This window comes from Symsagittifera roscoffensis, chromosome 10 (assembly GCF_963678635.1).
Source record: "Symsagittifera roscoffensis chromosome 10, txSymRosc1.1, whole genome shotgun sequence".
Lineage (NCBI taxonomy): Eukaryota > Metazoa > Xenacoelomorpha > Acoela > Convolutidae > Symsagittifera > Symsagittifera roscoffensis.
The window spans coordinates 3,689,699-3,715,741 of record NC_087071.1 but is presented as its reverse complement, the minus strand read 5'-3'; the positions used below and the strand labels follow the sequence as shown (position 1 = coordinate 3,715,741).

Below are 26,043 nucleotides of genomic sequence, written 5' to 3'. Positions count from 1 at the left end.
TAATAAGATGATAAAGATCTACGCTAGTTAAAAAGTTAGAACTCAGTTTAAGAAGTTGAATTTGGATGGGTTTTTAAAAAAGAACACTGAACATAAGTCAGATACCCAAAAACCGATGCGCTTTTGGCAGGTACTTCTTAATGCGAAACTAAGCATAAACAGCACTAGATGTTGAATGTGCAGATTTCCAATTGTGACAAACGAACCTAAGGCTGCCAATAAAGCTTAAAAGGTATTTTGCCAATAGCGTTTTAAATATGGGTAAGTGGGCTCTAATTTTAACCCTTTTTGAAAGCAAGGCCCGGCCAAGTGGAGCTCTATTTTCCTCTGGTGATGAAAAAATTGGAAAGTTAAGTAAGGGGGAGATTGTTAAGTAAATTAAGATTGTCAAAATTTGGACCAATCAGAATGCAGCAAAATTGAAATGCTCAATTCTTAATAAAAAGTTCCAATTTTTGTTTATTTTTTTAGTAACCAAACCAGGAGAAAAACTCAACAATCTTAAACTTTGAGGACCTTGGTTTATTTAATTTGTACCAGATTCAAATTCACGAGCGTAATTCTTTGAAAGCGAGGCGAGTGAACTAAGTTATTGTAAAATTGGGTTAATTGAGCCAATTTTCTAAAATTTGCGCTGATTCTACTCTTTACTCTAAAACATGGGCGAATTGGTTCTTGTAACAATAAGTTGAGATAAAATTGTTAATATTTTACCAACTAGTCATTTTTCAAAAAAAAAAAAAAATTGGATCAAATAAGCTCAAAGACTTTCGTACAAATTCGAAAATTAGGTTTGGCTTCATTCGTAGCGAAAGAATTGATAAGAGAGTTGGCTACTTTCGGCAGATACGAAGCTGATCCCAGATTCAAACAATCTCATGGCTACAAAGAATTTGCCCTTGTCCAACCAGGAAGGTAAAAATTTATCAACCACACAAAGTTACCAACGTTTCAATAATTTTTTTTCAAAATGTCTTCCAAAAAAACTCCAAGACACTCGGTTTGATATTCTCTGCAAATCAAAATACTTTGAATAAAACCTGAATATCAAAGCTTTTGGGTTATTTTATGCACAATTGAATAATTTTAGCAAAAATCCCCTGAAGAGTTTAAAAGAAGTTTTTGACAATTGAGAAACAAAACAAACTCTGAGGCTCCAGTTTTTAATGCAAAAAAAAACAAAAAAAAACTTGTGTCATTGTCGTAACTTAATACAGTTTGGGTTTAATTTTGCGCTCTACACGTAAAAAACTTTTTTGATATTCTTTAGTAAAATAAAAAGCTAATAAAAAACTTAGATTCCTTGCCATTTTCTTACCAGGATACTGAAATATTGTATCTTATTTTATTGCAGACTCGAAATCTTGTCTTAATCTGTTAAATTTGTTTGCCTTAAATATGGAAAAAACTATGCACTATCTTTTTTTTGATTTTGGCTCCCGAACGTTTTTTTAGAAATCGGGAGCCAAAATTTTTTTTGAAACTTAACATCTTAAACTCCGAAATCTACAACCTATTTTAATACATTGCGAAACCTATTCTTATCCTAATACATAGCCTAGTGACCGAATGTACTATTCCATATCTTAAAACATGAGGGTCACCAGGAACCCCCACCCAGCTCTTTCTCCCACTACTCGCTCAAATCAAAATAAATCTAATCAATCAAGCAACTAAAGACTTTTTTGCGGCTTTGCCGTCACAGTGACTAAAACAAATGAGAGAATCGCGAACACGATTTTCTCCAACGGACGGTATAATAAAGGAGCTCCATCTTCGCGACCGAAAGTCACAAACAAAATATTCTCGAAAAAGACAAACTCAAAAGTCGGACTCGAAAAAGCCCAGAAAAACAGTCCATACAACAACTCAAAAGTCGGACTCGAAGAAGCCCAGAAAAACAGTCCATACAACAACTCAAAAGTCGGACTCGAAGAAGCCCAGAAAAACAGTCCATACAACAACTCAAAAGTCGGACTCGAAGAAGCCCAGAAAAACAGTCCATACAACAACTCAAAAGTCGGACTCGAAGAAGCCCAGAAAAACAGTCCATACAACAACTCAAAAGTCGGACTCGAAGAAGCCCAGAAAAACAGTCCATACAACAACTCAAAAGTCGGACTCGAAGAAGCCCAGAAAAACAATCCATACAACAACTCAAAAGTCGGACTCGAAGAAGCCCAGAAAAACAGTCCATACGACCATTCCCCAAGACTCAGTAAGTCTGTAAATTCAATAAAACCATCATACCCCTCAAAAACTAGAAAAGGTCAATTTTCAAAAAATTCAAAAAAAAATATTTTTTCAGATTGGAAAAATCCAGAACCAAATAAAAAACATTCATATTCACCTACCACTAAAAATTTTCCAAATGGAGGGAAGAAGAGTTCCAAATAATTCATTAGGCTCTGTCAGAGACCAATTTTGAAAATCAAATTAAAAAAATGAAAGTTGAGACGAAGATCCGTTCATTAGACCTATTGTTATAACTTGGGCACCCTTTTGCCTCGAGAAACGCTATGATGAGGATTCTACATGAGACCCAACCAGGACAAGTTGGCATGAACTTCCTGGCAGAAAACATCTGACGGGCTCATTTTTATAGACAGAAACACCATCACGGAATAAACTGTTTTTAATGCACGGAAACAGGTAAGAACATCAAAACTCTTTTGCCAAACAACTTAGTCCAAATTTACCAGAATTTTCAGAACCGAACGAAGAAAATAGTTTTGACTTTGAATTCACTTTCGAAATACTGTGCAGCCGAAAAGATTACATCCTTCTTTTTATTGATAGTTTTTCAAAAATTCATTCGGCAAAAATTACGTCGAATACTTCTACTAAAACAGTTATCGACTTAATTGATCGTTTTTCAGAAGTTCTTTCTGCAAAATTACTTCAAATACTTCTTTTAAAACAGTTATTACATAGCTTTTAATGGAATAACCGAAAAATAAGTCTAAATCATGTGTCTTTTGTACCCTCGTCAGGGTTTTAAACTCATTTGTGATTTTAACAGCACTCAACTAATAGTTGTACAGACGCCGATCATAGTTCCAACAGATTGGTAGAATCACTTGTAAAAATTGCAATAACAAGTCTTGTAAACTCTTTCCACCTAACAACTTGTTTGCCTTAAATACGGAAAAAACTATGCACTATCTTAGTTCTTCGGAACTTCGAGCGCCGAACGTTTTCTTAGAAATCGGGAGCCAAAATTTTTTTTGAAACTTACCATCTGAAACTCCGAAATCTACAACCTATTTTAATACATTGCGAAACCTATTCTTATCCTAATACATAGCCTAGTGACCGAATGTACTATTCCATATCTTAAAACATGAGGGTCACCAGGAACCCCCACCCAGCTCTTTCTCCCACTACTCGCTCAAATCAAAATAAATCTAATCAATCAAGCAACTAAAGACTTTTTTGCGGCTTTGCCGTCACAGTGACTAAAACAAATGAGAGAATCGCGAACACGATTTTCTCCAACGGACGGTATAATAAAGGAGCTCCATCTTTGCGACCGAAAGTTGCAAACGAAATATTCTCGAAAAAGACAAACTCAAAAGTCGGACTCGAAGAAGCCCAGAAAAACAGTCCATACAACAACTCAAAATTCGGACTCGAAGAAGCCCAGAAAAACAGTCCATACAACAACTCAAAAGTCGGACTCGAAGAAGCCCAGAAAAACAGTCCATACAACAACTCAAAAGTCGGACTCGAAGAAGCCCAGAAAAACAATCCATACAACAACTCAAAAGTCGGACTCGAAGAAGCCCAGAAAAACAGTCCATACCACCATTCCCCAAGACTCAGTAAGTCTGTAAATTCAATAAAACCATCATACCCCTCAAAAACTAGAAAAGGTCATTTTTCAAAAAATTAAAAAAAAATATTTTTTCAGATTGGAAAAATCCAGAACCAAATAAAAAACATTCTTATTCACCTACCACTAAAAATTTTCCAAATGGAGGGAAGAAGAGTTCCAAATAATTCATTAGGCTCTGTCAGAGACCAATTTTGAAAATCACATTAAAAAAATGAAAGTTGAGACGAAGATCCGTTCATTAGACCTATTGTTATAACTTGGGCACCACTTTCGCCTCGAGAAATGCTATGATGAAGATTCTACATGATACCTAACAAGGACAAGTTGGCATGAACTTCCTGGCGGAAAACATCTCTAGACCTCATTTTTATAGACAGATACACCATCACGGAATAAACTGTTTTTGTTGCACGGAAACAGGTAAGAACATCAACACTCTTTTGCTAGACAACTTAGTCCAAATTTACCGGAATTTTAGAACCGAACGAAGAAAATAGTTTTGAATTTGCATTCACTTTCGAAATACTGTGCTGCACAAAAGATTACATCCTTCTTTATTGATAGTTTTTCAAAAATTCCTTCGGCAAAAATTACGTCGAATACTTCTTTTAAAACAGTTATTACATAGGTTTTAATGGAATAACCGAAAAATAAGTCTAGACCATGTGTCTTTTTCACCCTTGTCAGGGTTTTAAACTCATGTGATTTTAACAGCACTCAACTAATAGTTGTACAGACGCCGATCATAGTTCCAAAAGATTGGTAGAATCACTTGTAAAAATTGCAATAACAAGTCTTGTAAACTCTTTCCACCTAACAACTTCGGAAATTTCGCCAAACAATTCAATCATCAATCAAAACACATTGCTGAAGAAATACATTGTCTTTTGAAATACATTGCAGAAGAAATACATTGCGGAAGAAATACATTGTCTTTCGAAATACATTGCGGAAGAAATGCATTGCGGAAGAAATACATTGTCTTTCGAAATACATTGTGGAAGAAATACATTGCGGAAGAAATACATTGTCTTTCGAAATACATTGCGTAAGAAATACATTGCGTAAGAAATACACTGTCTTTCGAAATACATTGCGGAAGAAATACATTGCGGAAGAAATACATTGTCTTTCGAAATACATTGTGGAAGAAATGCATTGCGGAAGAAATACATTGTCTTTCGAAATACATTGCGTAAGAAATACACTGTCTTTCGAAATACATTGCGGAAGAAATGCATTGCGGAAGAAATACATTGTCTTTCGAAATACATTGTGGAAGAAATGCATTGCGGAAGAAATACATTGTCTTTCGAAATACATTGTGGAAGAAATACATTGCGGAAGAAATACATTGTGGAAGAAATACATTGCGGAAGAAATACATTGTCTTTCGAAATACATTGCGGAAGAAATACATTTGGAACCTGATCTAAACTATATTTTATGATTGGATAAATTAAATGTTTTACCAATGTAAAGTATTTAATATTAACCAATCATGATCCATCTAACTAACAACCCACTTATTTGTAAGTGCTGAAGTTACTTGTAATTTCAGCACCAGAGAGATTTGAATTTAACTTAGAAATTAGTTGGACTCTCCCGAGCACTTCAGCAGCCGCAATAAACCAGTATACCCTAGATCTATTGAGCCTAGCAGAGACTAGTTAAACAACCTGAGACTAGATAGTATAAGAGTAAGATTAGGATCGGTATTAGACTAAGAAGTTGCACGAATCTATCCGGCCGAAAATAAGATAGCGTGACGAGCAGACGGTGTACCCTATCCGAAATTACTCTATGAGTTACACTCCAGTCCTAACTCATCTGGTGCGACCATAAGTCTCGAACAAGACCTTATTAGATTAGAATTAACCAAAATTAGATTAGAAATTAGACAAAAACATTTACAAAATGTTATACGACAATAATTTAATTGAAATGTCTCTCCGACTCAATAGATCCGAGCCAATATTCCGAACCATAATAGAACTACCCGGAATTGGAAGAAGACATCGAACCAAAGACGACATACGACAAAGTAGAAACTTGCCGTATAGTTACATGATAGTTCGGCAAAAGCCAGAACAAACTTTTATATTTCGAATACTACTTGCAATGAATTTAGATTTCCATTTGCAAACATAAAACCTTGAAGTAAATCTTCAAAATCATTTCAGGCGCTAAACAAATTAATATTATACAATAACGATTGATAAAAAGATCTAAGATCGTTTTCCTAAAACTCTGCAGTATTATACAAAACATGTTTGAAAAATATTTATTGGAAAATAAAAATAAAAATTAGTAGCATGACAATAAATGGTTAGTAATCATAAATCATCCTGTTGTTCCAGCTTCATCACCTAAAACATAACAGCAATCACCAACTCACTAATATCATAAAATACTAAATCTTTCCTTTACACAAATTTAAAACCTCATTAAAACTTAAAGTCACTTAATTTTAAAACCAGATCATCAAGGCTTATCCTTGGATCTTAAATCATTTTCTACTTCATTACATTTTAAATTTGATCATCAAGGCTTATCCTTGGATCAAACAGAACAACTTTGTTCTCCCCCACCCACTTAATTAGTGTCTAACGACCTCAAACGTCGATTCACTACCCAACCCTTTCTAAAGACCCAAGACTAATAGAAATTTTTAAACAAAACTAATCATTCAAATTAGGATAAACAGTGAAGAACTTCGGTTATTCATCCTTCACTTGATCCCCCCTCTTACCAGACCCAGGATAAATCTTAGACTTAGTAAGTTTAAAATAGTATCTAACGAACTACTCGCGTTCTAATTATACCTGAACCTTGTGGATCGATTTACTATTCTCCAACCCTTGAACACAATCACTACCCCTAAGTAAGATTAAGTAAGTTAACACCTTAGCTTATACTAGTCACGAGAAAGTAAAAATCATTCTTCGGAATCGATATACTTTTCTCTCCAACCCTAAACAAATAGACCCAGGTTAAGCTAACCAAAAAATCGTAAGAACTAACAGTTTAGGAAAATAGAAATCATTTAACAACCTTTTGCACCCGTCATCCTAAACCTTATGTCATTTAAAAACCTAGGGAATAAACAAACAATCGTTTTACACAATTGTGAAATAGATAACAAAAAATACGACCTTGTAATCACACCTCATACACAAACAGTTGGATACATTCGAACAAAACGACAAACACTAAAGAGAAAAATAATCACTAAACAAAGACAAATAACACGAAAAAGATTTTCAAAAAATCGAAACGCATTTTCAGAATCAGAAACCAACAGTTTAGACGAACTCTACAAACTAAAAGAATCAATAGATAAAAATTACCCACAACACGATCAATTATATTTTTCTGACTCAGAAACAACTTCAAATTCATCACAAAGAGGAAAAAGAAGAATAAAAAAGCAGTATAAACACAAACCAGTACATCTATACAATTGGAATCAACCAATTCGACACATTAATAATTACATATTAACAGTCATCGAACGAAAAAATGAGTTCAACGCACACCCCAGGTGACGAAACTCCAGATGATGATGAAATCTTTCCTTTTATAGTAGATGCAGATACTGATAGAGGACAACACATATTTTGTCAAAATTTACTCGTAAATTTATTTGAACCCGGAATCAGTCCATGTAAAACAGAGTTCCCCGATGTAAAAATCAAAAGACAAATCATAGATCACTATCTAAAAGATATATGCAACATAACACAACAATATGGAATCTACTCTATAGAATTCACTTCCCCAAACCATAATAATAGAACATACACTATTCAAACAGACGACCTTGATTTAGAATTTTCAAAAGTTTTTTCAGAATATATAAAAAGCATACAATACCATAACTCACAAAGAGCAAACTCCATTTTCACTAATGAAGTTTTCGCAATAATATATAGTTATATTTCGATATTAGAAAACGAAATCCCATTAACAAATGTCTCACCGACAGAAACATCTAAACATTTAAGAGTACGACATGAAATCACACTACTCTCTAGTTATTTAAACATCATTAAAGAAAATTTCACGAAAGACGACGTTTCACAACATACCAAACACGATTTACAAAAAATTTTAGCATGGTTCATAATAGATTATTTTACACACAATATTGATTTAATTGCACAAGCAAGAAAAAATTTTAGACCCCAAAACTCGAACGATGATACAGCTATCACAGAACAATCAGATTATGTTTGGGACCCCGAATGGTCTCATCCCGTATTTATAAACTTTCCACAATCAATCTCAAGTCAAGCAATAGGTACAATATCTTACATAAGAGATTATGTAAGAGTAATACCATTAACAATTGATGCAACACCATTAAACTATAATACATTTTTACCTGATACACAAAATAATAGTTTAAACTCTACAGTCATACACAATGAAAACCTCAATGGAACTAGGAATCTTACTCAACAAGATATACAGACACCATCACACTTCATAAATGAAGAAATTGTACACACAACAACTACACAACAAAGTATTTCACCAATACGCCCAAATTTAACAACACCAAGAAATACAAATCCTTCACAAACACAGGTAACCTTACAATCAACCGTTAAACCTTCGGTTGCCCCTAAATATTCACATATGGATTACCAAACATACAAACCCATGACAATACCATCAAAAACACGCAAAACATTCACTAGAAACAACTTTGCAGACCATAATTATAATTATACACATCCATCAAAAACAAATTATCAACCACAAAGGAATTTTAATCAATATACAAAACCTCGAAACTGGGATAACCCAACGGCCCAATATAATTCCAAAAATTTTCAACCAAACCCTCCACAGGATCGCAGTGAAAATTACCCATTTTTTCAACAAAATAAAAATAAAAAACAAACATCTTATCAAATGGATTATTTATCCTCAGATGACGATTTCTTACAACCAGATATATTTGCACAAAATACTCAAGAATATCGTAGACAAGGAATACAGAAAACACGTACAAACCATAGAAATTTTTCTCCACAATCAATAGATGCACAATATCAACAACCAATTCAACAACCAAATCCAATTAATATACAATCTTTTCAACCAATTCAACAACAAAATCCAATGACTACACACTCGTATCAACCATCACAAATGCAAAATGAAATACCACTCCCGTATTATCTTCAACAACATGAAATAACAAGAAACCAACTTTCAAATTTTTCTCAAATGCCAAATGCAGCTGAATCATTACAAATGACAATGAATCCATACCTTATGGGTGGATCATCAATAACATCAAATAAACCCTTAATGGTTTTCACAGGAACAGACCCTGAATACTCTGTAGAAGATTACTTAAATGCAGTAACAGCAAATTTAATTTTAAATATTGGACCTGAACCAATTAACACGCCACTACATCAAAACTGGATACATCGACGCACAGCGTTGATACAAACAACCTTAGATGGCGCAGCCCAAAAATGGTTTTCAGTACTACCTCAAGAAATAAAATCAAACTGGAAAAGATTTACACAAGAATTTTCAAAAATGTTTGACTCCGAAAGAAACAAACAACAACAAAGAGTTTTATGTAATGAAATTCGCAGATTACCAAACGAAACCATCAAGCAAATAGCAGTAAGAATCGAAACACTAGTTCGAAAAGCATATTCACTAAATACACATGACTATAAAAACACTAAGATGACAGAAATCTTAATGATGACCTTAACACCACAATTAAGGAAAATAGCAATAAAAAAGAGAGCATCACATCCTTCTTCAATTCGAGAACCCGATTTAGATTTTAGAAAACTAGTAGACAAACTAGAACAAGCAGAAATCACAATGAAATTAGAAGAAACGGAAAATCTGAAATTACAATACGTTAACAAAATTGAAACGACTCCCACTAATATTAATAATATACAAGAATCAGAAACAGATCTCGTTGAAAAAATCACTGAAATACTCAATATTTACGAAAAGAACCCGAACTTTAAAGGCAAACCATCTTTCAAGAAATGGTGTAATTATTGCCGACGATACGGACATAGTATTTCCGAATGTAGACAAAAACAACAAGATAGTCAAAATAAACCTCAAAAATACAAAGAACCAAATAAATCATTTTATCAATACATGAAAAAAGATCAAAATCTACCAAACAAAAATGTATACAGCAACAACAGTTCAGGAAAACCACTCCCAAACAATACAAGCTATACAAGAAATCAATCTCCATATAACTCAAGTTATAGAGGAAGATCACCAGAACGAAGAAACACGTATAATTCATCACAAAATCACTACAATAGACCGAATAGTCGAAATAACTACTCCAGATCAAATTCAAATACACAACGATTTGTTTCTAGATCTAATTCTCAATCAAGAAATAACTATTATCCAAACAACCAATCACGAAATTCATCATACAATAGGAATAGAAACTACTCCTATAATCGAAACAGAAGTTATTCAAACAACCGAAACCAGAATTACCCGAACAACCGATCAAGGAATAACTCATATAATAGATCGAACTATAACAGACAAAACAATAATTACCAAAACAGATCGCGAAATAATTCACAAAACCGACACCCAAGTTATAATAATCGCTATCGAAATTATTCCCAATCACCACACCGAAATAATAATCACTACAATAACTCTAATAATCGTCACAGAAGCAGTACACCTAAACATCAAAGACAAATCAATCAAGTACAAGCTAACCCAGAAACAACATCAGACCCTCCAGGTATTGATGACACAGTAACTGATACGTTACAACTCAATCAAATAAACTGTACATCATCAGATTCAGAAAGTGATACTGAAAACACTCTTGATATCAATATGATAAAAGTCGAAAATGACTATGAATCTGTCATATATGAACAACCCTTTCCATCACATATATATGAAAATCAATCACAAATTCTTCAAAATCATTACACTACACCCATAAATTCCACACCAACGACGCAAGAAACAAATGAGATAAACACTACAAATCAAACCAATAAAAATACCAAAACAAAATGCTTGAATACAAACCACATTTATCAAAATATACAAAAAGAACAACCCAAAGAAAAAATTTGGACAATACCATTTCTCTTAGAAAGCCCAAGAAATAAAGAATTTCAACCACCAGACCTTGAAATAGATTTTTTAATTGATTCAGGAGCAGAATCAAACATAATAAACATTCCCACATGGAATGAAATAAAAATCTTACACCCAAAGCTAACACCTCTTGAAACCTCCAGCAAACTAGCGACAGCACAAGGATCAACATTGATAAACTACGGAAAAATCCAATTATTTCTCCTCCCTACCAGAACAATGGAACAAAGTAAAATTTTAAATAAGCCATTTAAACAAATATTCCATATCACCGATATTAAATATAATATCATTGGAATACCATTTATTTCAAAGTATATACCAACAATTAACATACTAAATAGTAAAATATTAATCAAAGATAAATATACAAAAACAAAAGAAACATCCTTAACATTTTTTCAAAGATTGAATAAACAACCACCATTCTTTTCAAAATTTTATCCGATATTTAACCAACAAAGAAAACACCTGAAACCACTATCAGGAAACATCTATAATTTTTCAATCAAACAAGTTCACCAATATGATAAAGCACAAAACAAACAAAAATTTTATATGTCAGATTTTGAATTCAAACCGATTCATAAATTTTTCAAAATCACAATCTCTTCAATAAAATATTTGAAAAATTCGAATTCAGATATCATCTCCTTACATGTCTATAACAACACACCTTACCAAGTAACATTACCATTAGGACTTTTAGGATATTGTGAAACCAACGCAACAATATCACCAATACACGAAAAAGCCTATCGCGTAAATAATATACTCCAATTACTAGATATTTGCCAATCTACAATTCTTAATGAAGAATTATCTATAAATAATATAATAAGTAACGAAAACAGAAATACGGATTATTTCACAAAAACTCCATATTTCAAACCTACATTCAACATCAGTAACTACACAGAGGACCAACAGAAATTTTTAACAATGTTTAATTTCCAACATTCACAAATAACACAAGACGAATTTGAAAAGTTAGCCAAACAGCTACTTCAATATTCATCAGTCTATGCAACATCAAAATTCGATGTTGGCAAAATCAGTTCATCACTACATCTCCCATTAAAACCAGACGCAGTTTTCAAAAAACAAAGAGCAAGTAAAGTACCAATTCACTTACATGATAAAGTAAACAGATTACTCGATATTTTAGAGCAATACAACATTATATCACCGGTTAATAAAGAAGAACAACCAAAAGGCAACACATTCATCAACCCCGTTATCATTCTAGCTAAAGGAGAATCGTTAAAAATCGTTCTCGATGCTAGATACCTCAATTCACTCATAGATGAATCAAAATGTAATTGGCCCATTGAACCAATACAAGTTATTTTAACAAAAATAAACGGCAAATACTTCACAACCGCCGACATGAATAGTGCATACAATCAAATGCCACTAGATGAACAATCACGACGCTTAACACAATTTGTTATCGGAAACCAACAATATGAATTCAACCGCTTATTCTATGGAATATCCATAGGACCAGCAGCATTTTCAGCCTTTATGAGCAAAATTTTTAGACCACTAATACTCAAGAAAAACGCAATCACCTATTTAGACGATGTTTTTATGCAATCACAAACAAAAGACGAAATGTTCAAAGTTTTAGAAAAATATCATCAAATACTTCAGAACGAAAATCTGAAGGCCGCCCCGATAAATCACACTTCTTTTTGACAAGAGTTAAATTCTTAGGACATAATATAGAAAGAAAAACAATCACTCCACTGAAATCACGCATTGACGCTATTCAAAAACTTCAACCACCAACAAATAAAAAGAAAATCCAAGAGTTCCTTGGAATGTTAAACTTTTTAAGTAAATATGTTTATAAAATGCAATTATACCTACGACCATTTTATAACATCCTTAGACAACAAAACAACTTTGAATGGAATACAGAACATCAAACACGATTCGAAGAAATAAAGAAACTTTTAACTGAACAAATTTCAAACACAATTCCAGACCCTGATCAACCATTTTATGCAATGTGCGATGCTTCGAACTTTGGCATCGGCGCAGCATTATTACAATCACATAATGGTACAAATAAAATGAACCTCATATCAGCAAATTCTCGATTATTCACTCAAGCAGAGCTACGACTCTCAACTCTAATGAGAGAATGTACAGCCATAATATATACACTTACAGAATATGAATTTCTGATACTTGGATCAAAACATCCCACAGTTTTGTTCACAGACCACAAACCAATCATCTTTCTTTTTACACAGAAATCTAACCCAAACCACCGAGTTTACAGATTTCAACTAATTCTAATGAAATTTCCAAACTTACATATAGTTTGGACTGCAGGAAAAAATCTTGCATTACCAGACACCTTAAGTCGAAATACACCACCTGAATTACTTACACGAAAAACAACAGTTGAAATACCCAAAAATATAAAATTCTACCTTGCAGAAAACGAAACATCACCTCGATTAGAATGCAAATATGCAGTAAAAACTGATATTGAACAATCACAAATAAATAATTTACAACATTTCCCACTTTATTTAGATTGTCAAAATAATCATTATGAAGTTGACCTACTTGGAACATCAACTTTTAAACCAATTCCATATTCTCAATGGATAAAAAATAACACCCAACAAAAACGAACAAAACAACACCTACCTAAAAAAGACCATTTTCCACTAATTGAAAAAGAAGATTTAACTGATAAAATAAATTTATCAGGACCACAAACAAATGATTCAAAATACACAATAAATCAAGTTTTTGACCTTCACGACCCACTTGATACAATACCATTATCTAAATTAGAAATCGAAAACATTTTTCTCCCCCCAACAGAAACAATTACAATTTCAACACTGAAACAATATCAAAACCTTGACCCAGTAATTCGACAACTAAAATCATGGCACAAATATAAAACTAAACCTATCAAAGCAGATTCAACCATTCTAGGAAACAAAACACTCCTCCGATACTTTCGCAAGTTTAACAATACAACAATTAACGAAAATACAGACCTTTTAGAGTACAACCTTAATGAATCTACAGTTCCCTGTCTCCCTATAAGTATGATTCTTATAGCTTTTAATATTTCACATACACAAAACATTAAAGGACACTCTGGATCAGAGAAAACATATTCAAATTTTATACAAAATTTTTACTTCCCAAATGCACCAATTTGGATAAAAGTACTATGCAATGATTGTATAGTATGTCAATTAAATAAACCTTACCCAAATCAAAAACAAATAGCACAAAAACAAGATTTTAAAGGACAAAGTTTATACTTTAATCATCGTATCTCATTTGATACTAAAGGACCAATTTCACCCTCATCAGAAGGAAACTCCTACATTATGGTAATTGTTGACGCATTTACACATTATGTAGCACTTAACCCAGTACCACATTGTAACGCTTATTACGCATACACAACACTTTATGAACACTGGATAGCAAAATTTGGACTACCAGAAATTTTAGTCACAGACAATGGTACAGAATTCATAAATAATGAAATAATAACACTATGTCATTTATACAACATTAAACACAAACCACGTACATCTCATGCACCTTGGACAAACGGCTTAGTCGAAGGTATGAACCGTTCACTACAAGAATATCTTAGATGTATCATCAACGGAAATGATACCAAATATACCGAATGGTCAGCAGATGTAAAATTATTTCCATTAGCATATAATTCACAAATCACGACAACTTTAGGAATGTCACCATACGAAATGGTTTTCAACCAAAAGCCACGCAAACCAATAATGTTTACAGCAAATTCCCATAAAAACGCACAAGGTTATTGTCAACCAAATAAAGACTCAATTTGTTATAACCTACCATTACATACGCACGATGAAGATCATTTTCATCACCCACAAATTCTTAAATTAGCCTCCGGTACACACACCGAATGGATTTTAAATAGAGATAAAAAACACAATGAAATTTATCAAAAAATAACAAAAAAGTTATTACAAAGACAAAATATTAATGAACAAATCAATTCACGTTTTACACCAGCTTCCGATTTAAAAATTGGAACATTTGTTTTAATACCTAATTTTAATACTCACAAAGGAATTTCTAAAAAATTACAACCCCTCCGAAAAGGACCCTATCAAATAGTTGCAAAACCCACAGATGTCACATATAAAATTATCGACTCAAACAAAAAAGAAATCGTTCAACATCGAAACAACCTATTACCTTATTACCCAAAAGAATACGCACTCCGCGAATTAACTCAATTATATTCTTTCACAGGATTAAAAATTATTCAAAACGAACCACATCTGAAAAACACAGAACAAAATGATAACCCCACCGAAAATCAAAACACAAAACCAATCGCTACCAAAAACAATACACAAAACCATAAAGAATCTCCAAAACAAAGAAAAAATAGAAAAATGACAGAACAAATAATACCCCAAGAAGAAATAGACAAATCAGAACATAGAAAGACAACAAGACTCCGAAATCAACCACGTAAAAACTACAAAATGTTCATCCCCCAATCTAAAATATTAAAGAAAGTAGAATTTAAAAAGTAATTTTAAAATTTTATACTTCACAATCTTGAAACCTCCGTAACATTTTTCATTTCCATTTTTCAAAATAACATGCTCACAAGTACGCAATAATTCTAGTTCAAAATAGACCAATAGGATTCATCCAATCCGCCACTTTCTCTAACTCAAACTAAGATCAATTAGACGAATAATCTAGAACTCCAGGCACATCTCTAACTATAACTTTACAACCTCCAGGTCAAAAATAAGCAAACCACTCCAACTTGACAGCTAAAATAAATATCACCATAATACCGTACCCCTCCCTTATCTAATAACCCAAAGATCAACAATATTTCCCCAACTCAGACCACGAATACCCCCAAAACAAATTTGATAACTTAGCCTAAAGTCACAAAATGAAGATTTTAATTAGCCTAAAGTATAAAAATCTCACCATACCCCGGATCATTTGACAAACAAAAATAAAGAAAAAGACGACCTCCCAGTCACCATGAAAATTGCCCCCAACAATTTTTTACGAAACTCAACCCACTTGTCAAAAAACTAATAAATAATTCGACCACACTAGAAAATCGCCTCAAACAGCAAAAAATATTCGACAAAGAGATCATTTCTTAAATGCTTTTCTCTCAAACAGTCGCTCAAATATTTATCAATTTTAAACATTTTTTTTCAATACTTCAAGTCTTTATAATCTTTCTTTTTGATATCATCGAATCTTTTCTAATAATCATAATAATTTTTTGTAACATTTTTTTAATTTTCTACACAATAATTGAACTATTCCTCCAACTTTCCAAAACCCTTGAATATATCCACAGGTACGATTTTAACAACTTGTCTGAATGATACGAACAATTTTCAGTAGAACTGATATTTTTTTATTGTTTGTAATTTTCATAACATTTCTATCATCCCTCATTTTGACAATATGTAAATGTATAAAGAAAGCAATCATTACATTTGCCCTAGCAACAATTTTTCTAATTCTTTTTTTAGAAGAATATTATAATAAACATAAACCCTCTCACTAAAGTAACAATTTAAAAATCCATCAAAAATTGCTACCCAACAGTCACAGAATCAGTCTTCACCGACATCATCCCAAGATAATCCAACACCACCTTCAACTACTCAAAACCCTCAAACATCTACACGAATTTCTTTTCAAGACAATCCATACACCTTTGAAGAAAGGCACGCTCGTTTATCTGAACCACTAGAACCAGTTCAACGACAAGCATCCCTAAGTGAACCAACATATAATCTTTACCCAACACTACCACAAGAACTAAGTAGAATACGAAACCTTAGTCAAAACCAAAACACAGCAGAAATAAATAGACAAATTATACATCCTCGACGAAATAGAAATTTTCAAACTCCCCGAGTTCATTTTGATATACCTCAATCCCCAACACAAACCACTCCAGAAAACACCACTGGTATCACACCAGAAACTCCTACACTTTTTTCACAACGAAGCACTTCAAGTCTACCTTCAGACTACTTAGGTTCAACACCAACATCTGAACAGATACGTGAAAATCCCTTTAACCCCCCAAACCTAACATCACGACTGCCATATTGGACTACAAATTCATTCACACAAGGTGAACCAAATTTAGTCAATGACCCCATAGATATTTCTACGGATACAACAACATCCTCATCACTACCAGAAACATTATCACTACCATCAACACCATCAATAAGTCAATTTTCACCACTACCCTTTAACTTAAATTTTCCAAATAATCTCGACGCCAGATATCGAGAACAATCATCAATAAATATTCCTTTAAGATTAGATTGGAATACATTCACAGCACCTCCACCACTATTTGGACAACATCAAGAAAGTAACCGCCTTCATAACTGGGCACTTAATAGATTACAATATCGCCAAGATATTCACAACGATATCCGTGATCACAATATTCAAATACTCCAACAAAACAGTTTACAATTAAAATTTGAGATCACAGTTAAGTTAAATAATATTACCCAACATCCCTACCCATTAAATCCACCTAACATAACAGCTCAATCACTACCACCACCGTTTATAACTACTGAAGTAATATACAAATACGACAGATACACCAAAAACACAATTGGTTACATTACATTTTATAATCCATACTCAGGATTATCATACACATGTATATTCTAAAATTATTAATTTTTCTCCAAACCCTTTTCCTAATAACCTCAAATCAAAACATAAACCCTTCCCCTCGTACAGGACCACAAGATTTATTAGTAACACATTACGATTGCGAAGAAAATGAACAAAAAACACTACATAAATATGCAATCAATCAGGTATCACAATGTGAAACAGAACCACAAGCTATAGAAACCACAGATATAATAGCAACACTCTATTCAAAAGCCCGAGCTACAACAGTTACAGGTTATAAATTCACAGCAACATTTTCCGAAAAGAAAGTACATTGTTCACAAGTCTCGAACGGAAACAAAAACCGACTTGACCATGAATCATTCTACCAAAGTAATATAGAACGTCTTTTACATCTCAATCCCGACGATTGTAAAAATGAATTACTTAGACTAAACATCACAAAAAATAAAAACTCCCAAAGAAAATTAGTTAATTTTCAAGTTTTTTCAGACTCTGTACATCAATCACAACTTGAAAGACACCAAGGACATATAAGACTAGACGAAAAATACCCGTATAACGGCGCACACGGACGATTAACCTATGACCTACATGATAAACACTGGATACCACACATTGGTATAAATAACCCATCAAACTGCAAAGCAGACACAAAAAATAAAGGATACCAAGAAATAATGTTTTTCGATTGGAAAATACAACTCGAAAAAATACAACTCACACGAGATTTATCTGATAATACAATGATCTATCAAGGAATCCGACTACCTTGTAAAAATGATCAAGGATATTGCGACCCTACAACGAGAACACAAGCAACAATTGTTTGGTTCCCCGAAGACACATGTACAACATTTCAAGTAGCAAAAATACACGCTCGTATGATAAAATTTCACGAAAAATATTTCATACAATCAATTCCATATGAACAAGTCCATCCATCACGCAAACTAAGTTCCGATTTTCGAAACATAGACAATATAGAAAATAAATTGACACGTTTTCAAATATATCAAGAAACAGAACTTGCATGTAAATACAGGAATCCACTTCACAGAACACAATACTCTGAAATATTAGTTGAATATGAAAAAGGATTCGACATGACCACTGGTAAAGTAAAAATCGACCCATACGCCACAGGTCATCCTCTAAACGAAGGAACATCCTATATACCAGTTAATTTTCAAAAAAGCAACGGACAACCTGGTGGACATCTAAAACCTCAGGACACCAGAAGCACACGCTTACAAGAATTATCACTAATGAACACTACATATTTCGGTAATATCCACTATGATATTCATTTAGATATGAAACTAGATTATACAATTAGCCGAATTTTTCAAGAAATGTCACTCTCCGAATTAGAAACACTACACCAAATATGCGAATTAGAACGAACACAAATACTACAATCACTTGCACTAGCAGTATTAAAAATACCCTACGCAGGATACTTATTATCAGGAAATAGATCAAATTTTTTAGACTACGAAGGAAACATCTTATGGTTTTATACTTGTACTAAAAAAGTATCACCACTATACGTTTTTGAAGATAAACGATGTTATAAAAGAATTCCTATCTTTTATAAGAATAAAGTACATTTCGTGGATACACTTTCACGAAGAACATATTTCTGGGATACCGCAGTCCCATGTGGATCAGAAAATAGCCACAATGTAGTACAACTAAACCCTGATGAAAACAAATATTATCTTCTCACTCCATATCCCACATTAATGCAATCACTCAAAAAATTTTCACCAGAAAGCATTCGCGCTATTGCTCGAAACCCAAATATAGACTTACAATCAATAGGAATCTATTCAAAATCAGATATTCAACATCACATTAGAACACAACAATTCCAAGAATTATTAACACAAATGGACACTATACAAAGACAATCAATAGACCAAAACTTACGCAAACTTGCAGAAACCGCAGGATTTGCCGATATCTACACGCAAGACTATAGCGGATATTTTAAAGACATAAAAGATTATATATATCTAAAAGGCGAAAAATACCGTCCCCAAGATATATCACCAATTAACATTTTTAGCTTTGTTACACTCAAAAATGAGATCCTAGATTTTCTAGGATGGCCCTACTACATCTTAGAAAAATTGACTATTTTATACGCAATGTTTAACTTTATTGGATTTCTTTTCTCACTCTTAAAAGGAATCTACAATACATGTGCTATACACACACAAGTAAACAGACAAGCAAGCGTAGCACGCATACTCTTGGCAGGATTTTTTGGAATTTTTTCCACATCTATAAACAAAATTCTTTTAGACGCACAAATAAAAGAATATAACACAAAAATAACAACACGACAAAATACATACGACGAAGAACATAACAATGTCGACACACAGCCAACGGCACCACAATTACCACCCCTACCAAATAACCATCCACTATCCCTAGCCCCGCGAAATTTTAGAAATTTAGCAATCACACATAATCCAAATTTTCGACTCACCACATCACAAAGTCCCGTCCAACATATAATGACACATCCATCACAAGATGATAATACTTATGAACAAATTATTGAACAGCCCCATACCACCGCTTTTCAATCTCAAAATAATAATTTTTTTAGCCCACGATGAGCCGCCAACTTGGATCACTCCATCGATCAAATTCCCATCCAACCAACCTTACCTCTTCAATCCCAATAATACCACTTTTTGCTTTTCCGCCACCCGATTTCCCATCTAGCAATGTAACATCAGGCATGAATTCCGACACTAACTCACAAATTTCAGTTTTATACTCCATTTCACAGCTAAATAACCCGAATATTGAAACCCCCGACGAATTTGCCGACTCAGAACCATCTCCATCCAATAATTTTCATAACCCTTCTCATTTTTCTCAACCTCCTTTTCAACCCATATTATCAAAAAACCCTGACCCAATCACTCCTACACCCTCTTATGCTTCCCAAGTTACCCCAACCTACTCCTCATACCATTCTGACCAATCATCTCCAGACACCCCCCGAATCTCCCCAGAGCTAGACAATTTTATTACCCTCCAACAACAACCCTACCACCTTAACACCCCGACCATAAACCAAATCTCCTCCACTACAAATTCATCCAATCCCCCTACACCCTCTTCAAATTATACCGAATCATTAGCACCATCATCCACATCAACTGAATCCTCACTCAACACTAATAGAGCTTATCGCACTTTTAAAAGAAAGTTCCCCAACCATCCTTTCCCAGCAAAACCAGGAACAGCCCGAGAATACATCAACCACCCCCAACATACTAACACTAGAGAATTTTTAGCCATCACTTTACCCTCATTTCCACAATACACCTTAAACACCCCTCATGACGCTAACGAAACACGCAACTTTGTAGACGAATACGTTTTAATGCCCACTCTCTCTTGGACCTCATACTATCATTTCACTAACCCTCTTTGCTTACCTTTAACTAACACATCCATTGATATAGACCGAAACAAAGACATGCTATATCGACTAACTACACCACTCACCGCTAGACAATTTACTTACGTTGGATATAAAAAATCACTAAAAATACACACTGCACCTAGAGCTAACGAATACACACTAGAATACTATGATCACAACATCATCAGAGCTAACCAAGATCAATTCTTAGACGACGATCGCTTCGCTAACCCACAAATCACCGAGAAATTTTTCATCAAGACACCATATGTATTTACACTAAACATCTTCGACCGAAAGTTTGATCACATTATTTCAGAAGCACTAACAAGCACACAAGCGTACGAAAGTTTTAAAGAACGCTTCCAAATCTTTTCACTAACCTTTCATTTCCTTGCACCACACGAAAGAGATTTACACTGCTCACACGATATTATGTTGCGAACTAAACAAACACATACATACAGTTACTATCGTTTCATCCAAAATCACTTTGACCTCCACACACCCTCTAGACAACCACACCATCGCTTTCAATTCATCAATTCAAAATACACTTCACCGTATTTCCTAAATTTCACATATTGTATTAAAAATACTAACCTTCATGGTATTCTTCGTAATTATGACCCCATAACCCAAATGTATATTTTCTGCCCCATCACCAAGACCTTCAACGCAGAAGAATCCCGACCCTTCCTTATCCCGCACGAGTTTGTACAGCCTATAGAAATCCCCATTTTAGAATTCATCCACAACACTAAATTTAACCACAAGTTATATAACTTAATCCAAAACACACCTTATGAGTTTGCAGTAGGCACTGAAGAACTAACCACTATTAAGGCACTTCAATTGCTTTGGCCACTACTTCAAACTAAAAATATCATCCGCATCTTAGCTAAACTACTAACAACTTCAGAACTAATTCACGATATCTTCCCCCACGGTTTTTTCCCCGACGACTAACAGGTAAGTATGAACTAAATGAATATTACTAACTAATTAAAATATTGAAAAACTCACCATTCCTTATTCATGTTTTCTTTAGATTTTTAGCCTTCATCTTCAATCATCTGAAAAATTCACAAAAGAAAAATAAAAAATAGCAAACTTCTTCAAAACTATTTAAAACCCTATTTAACTTTTGCACCAACAATTAAATAAATATAATACCAATGCAGTAAATTAATTTATAAAATTTTCCCCTAAAAGCAGTAAATCTACATATGATGAAAATTTGTATCTTAAAATTCCCCCATTACTAGCAGTAAATTTCCAAATTCTATGCAGTAAATTAATAAAATGCAATTGCAGTACTAACCTTTTGATATTTTCATTCATTCGCACAGAAATTCTATCCACACTCGCACAGCTCGCCCACGAAGAATTGTTTAAAATAATGAGTTTCAGTTTCAAGTTTTCACACTCAACAACTCTAACAAATAATAACAAGTTTCAAACTTTCCTTTAACCCGGTTGGAAAGGAATCATATACTAAACAAAACTAACCAACGCAGCTTACTAAATACCACAAATCATAAAATAACAGCATGACTAAGAAAAGGAAACCAACGGTACCCAAACCGGATTAACCCAGTTTAAAACTGGATAATTTATTCTTTTGAAGACTATTACAAAGTCTTAGAAAGAAATAATAAAACACAAAAAAGTCAAAAGACAAACCCATACCACAAACAATTTGCTTTTTGGAAAAAGTACATAACCAACAAAACATAAGTAAAACCACAACAAACCCAACATAAAATGTTGTCACATAACAGGACCCCTCATAAAAACCGCATGAAATCATACTCCCACACCTGGCCTAACCCACCAGGAAAGGACGTCCTGAGCATGCTCTATAGCCGGCCTAACCCACCGTGCTACATCCACGCTTTGTGACCACACCTTTATTTTTAATAAGAGCTACTCAAGGGTGAGTAACTCTTCAAAATAACCGAACTAAAACAAAAAGCTTTTGTGAAAACAACTAACTAAAATCATAATTAAAAAATATTAAATTAATAAAAGTTTTATAAAATGTAAAATCACATGATGCAATATATAGATCAGAATACAACACCAAGGACGAACATCAAAAGACAAGACGACCTCACTACACTCGAGAGAGAATGACCAACTATAATCGATATGCCGCTCACAATCACAACTCAAAGGATTTAGAGTACGACTTGACCTCGCAGAAAAGGACTTCATTGAACTAGACCAATGACCACCTCGATGTTCAAGTATACGTACAGATCCGAGTAACCAGGCATCCCCTCCACGCACAATCTCCACGCCATTCCCGAGCTAGATCAAACACAAAAGAAGTTCTCTCCGAAGAACAGAAAAACCTGACATAGCCAACCATTCTGAAACCAGAATTGATGCTGTTGCAGAGACTCAGTCGTTGTCACAAGAAGAACACAACGTCTTGTGTCCTCAATTCCAGATCCCTGGAACTTCCTTAACAAAAAGGAAACAAAAGAAAAATGATGTTCGCCAAATACCAACGTCCATCATCCATCCTTGAACTACAAAAGAACTGTTCTAAAAAACTCTGTAAAACCCGGATGGGTGGAACCTGATCTAAACTATATTTTATGATTGGATAAATTAAATGTTTTACCAATGTAAAGTATTTAATATTAACCAATCATGATCCATCTAACTAACAACCCACTTATTTGTAAGTGCTGAAGTTACTTGTAATTTCAGCACCAGAGAGATTTGAATTTAACTTAGAAATTAGTTGGACTCTCCCGAGCACTTCAGCAGCCGCAATAAACCAGTATACCCTAGATCTATTGAGCCTAGCAGAGACTAGTTAAACAACCTGAGACTAGATAGTATAAGAGTAAGATTAGGATCGGTATTAGACTAAGAAGTTGCACGAATCTATCCGGCCGAAAATAAGATAGCGTGACGAGCAGACGGTGTACCCTATCCGAAATTACTCTATGAGTTACACTCCAGTCCTAACTCACATTGCGTAAGAAATACACTGTCTTTCGAAATACATTGCGGAAGAAATACATTGCGGAAGAAATACATTGTCTTTCGGAATACATTGTGGAAGAAATGCATTGCGGAAGAAATACATTGTCTTTCGAAATACATTGCGTAAGAAATACACTGTCTTTCGAAATACATTGCGGAAGAAATGCATTGCGGAAGAAATACATTGTCTTTCGAAATACATTGCGGAAGAAATACATTGCGGAAGAAATACATTGTCTTTCGAAATACATTGCGGAAGAAATCCAGACATTGTTTGGAAATCGTTGGCTTCAAATAACTTTCTTGACATCATATACAATTTAGAATCAATCATCTCAAAAGATGAAGCTTTAAGCTGTGGAACAAATGACCGAGTTGAGAGTGATTACACAAACAAGCCGTTACCACAGATAAACCGTAATCCGTCGGATGAAGGCTAGAGGACCAGACAAAAATGGCAGGGAATTCAAACAGCAGAATTCCTCTTGAGAATCCGTGTACTGATTTTAGCGTCCTTGGAAGAGCTGAATGTAAACCAGTAAACTCGTCCAACTCTACAATTAATATTTCCAGTGGAAAACTTATTGGTAAATCGGATATAGCTATGAAAAAATTGTTTTGTTATAACCACTCACTTTCTCATCCACAGAAAAGTGACAAAAAAGAATACATCCACCCATTAAATGCCACACTACTCCTTCTTATCGCCAATCAAAGGAAGCCACAAGCCAAAACCAAAACCAAAACCGAAATCAAATCTACTCCGCGAGATTAGTCTCAAACCAGACAAGCTAGGACGCCAAGGAACTCCAGTAGAGGACCGCCATTTGTTGTTCTCGGGCAAAGAAGAACTAAACATCCGTTTATTTTGCTTGCGACGAGTCTTATGTTATTCTTTCGGAAACATCAAATTTTAGCAATTAAGAAGGATCTGTGGGGGTTTTCTCTTTTAAAGATTCAAGAAGGAAGGGATATTTTGTCGATGAAGAGTAGCCTCTATTTAAGCCTCTATATTAAAGCCAGATAAAATTGTCTCGAGAAAAAAATTTTACGATTGAATCTGGGATTAAGACGTACCACAAACAAACGAGTACTCAATCTCGGTCATACCAGAAGACTCCAGTGAAAGCAACTCTCAACTCCTCGTTCAGGACACGATACTGGCCGAACCCGAAAACACTCCGGTTAATCAAGAATGAGCTGCCGGAGATAAACCAAGGTTTGAAATCGTGGATTCCTCGGGAGACATGGAGGTCGCCAGTCGTTCGGGTAATTCATCCCCTATAGCCGTACGCAGATATTTAAAAAAATCTGGGCCCAACAAAAAGTTTTATAAATTGATATTTAAAAGATTTTATAGATCAAATCGGATCTCGGATCGCCCAACAACCCTATCCTTAGTCAATCAATCGACAGATATTTCAGGCTTTATCGAAGACAGCACAGAAGATAATGCCGCTGTAAATGTTCAGTTCGATTAAAACACTCCTGTCTGTACTGACGTATAAAGGACAATCAGTCCAACTGATACATCACACAAGTCACTTTTAAAAAGTTCTACGGATCAGCTTGTGACATAGATACCAGAAGATAATGACACAGAGTCCGATGTTTTCACAGCACTTTTCGTAGAAGAAGATTTGGCTTATTTTGATACTCTTTCTCAATTTGACAGCCATAAACTTCATAAACTTCCTAATCACACTCCCCTACTTAAGAATAGTCATTGTTCTGTATTCTGACTTTACATAGTCTGTACAACATATTAATTCCTTCCCCGAGTCGAGATTTTTCACCTAATTTGAAGCAAGATTTGAGCGGTTTGAGCGGTTTTTGAACGGTTTATCTACCCGGGTCCTCTTTTTGCTCG

General features: G+C 34.1%; 2 protein-coding genes across 2 annotated transcripts in view; both read left to right on the top strand.

Annotated features, from left to right (window-relative positions):
• The window catches only part of LOC134855606 (snRNA-activating protein complex subunit 3-like), a 495,355-nt gene that overhangs the window by 58,673 nt on the left and 410,639 nt on the right, over window positions 1–26,043 (top strand). The window lies entirely within an intron of this gene.
• LOC134855545 (probable serine/threonine-protein kinase clkA) lies at window positions 879–25,372 on the top strand. Its single transcript, XM_063872085.1, has 4 exons — window positions 879–915; window positions 1,706–2,218; window positions 3,456–3,824; window positions 25,245–25,372. The coding sequence occupies exons 1-4, from the start codon at window positions 879–881 to the stop codon at window positions 25,370–25,372; spliced, it is 1,047 nt and encodes a 348-aa protein (XP_063728155.1).

What these genes read in the sequence shown, in the direction of transcription:
- LOC134855545 (XM_063872085.1), top strand. Translation starts at nt 879, where the DNA reads ATGGCTACAAAGAATTTGCCCTTGTCCAACCAGGAAG. An exon ending in GCCCTTGTCCAACCAGGAAG is followed by an intron (nt 916 to 1,705) that starts GTAAAAATTTAT and finishes TTGCCGTCACAG; the next exon opens with TGACTAAAACAAATGAGAGA. An exon ending in CCACCATTCCCCAAGACTCA is followed by an intron (nt 3,825 to 25,244) that starts GTAAGTCTGTAA and finishes TCTGGGATTAAG; the next exon opens with ACGTACCACAAACAAACGAG.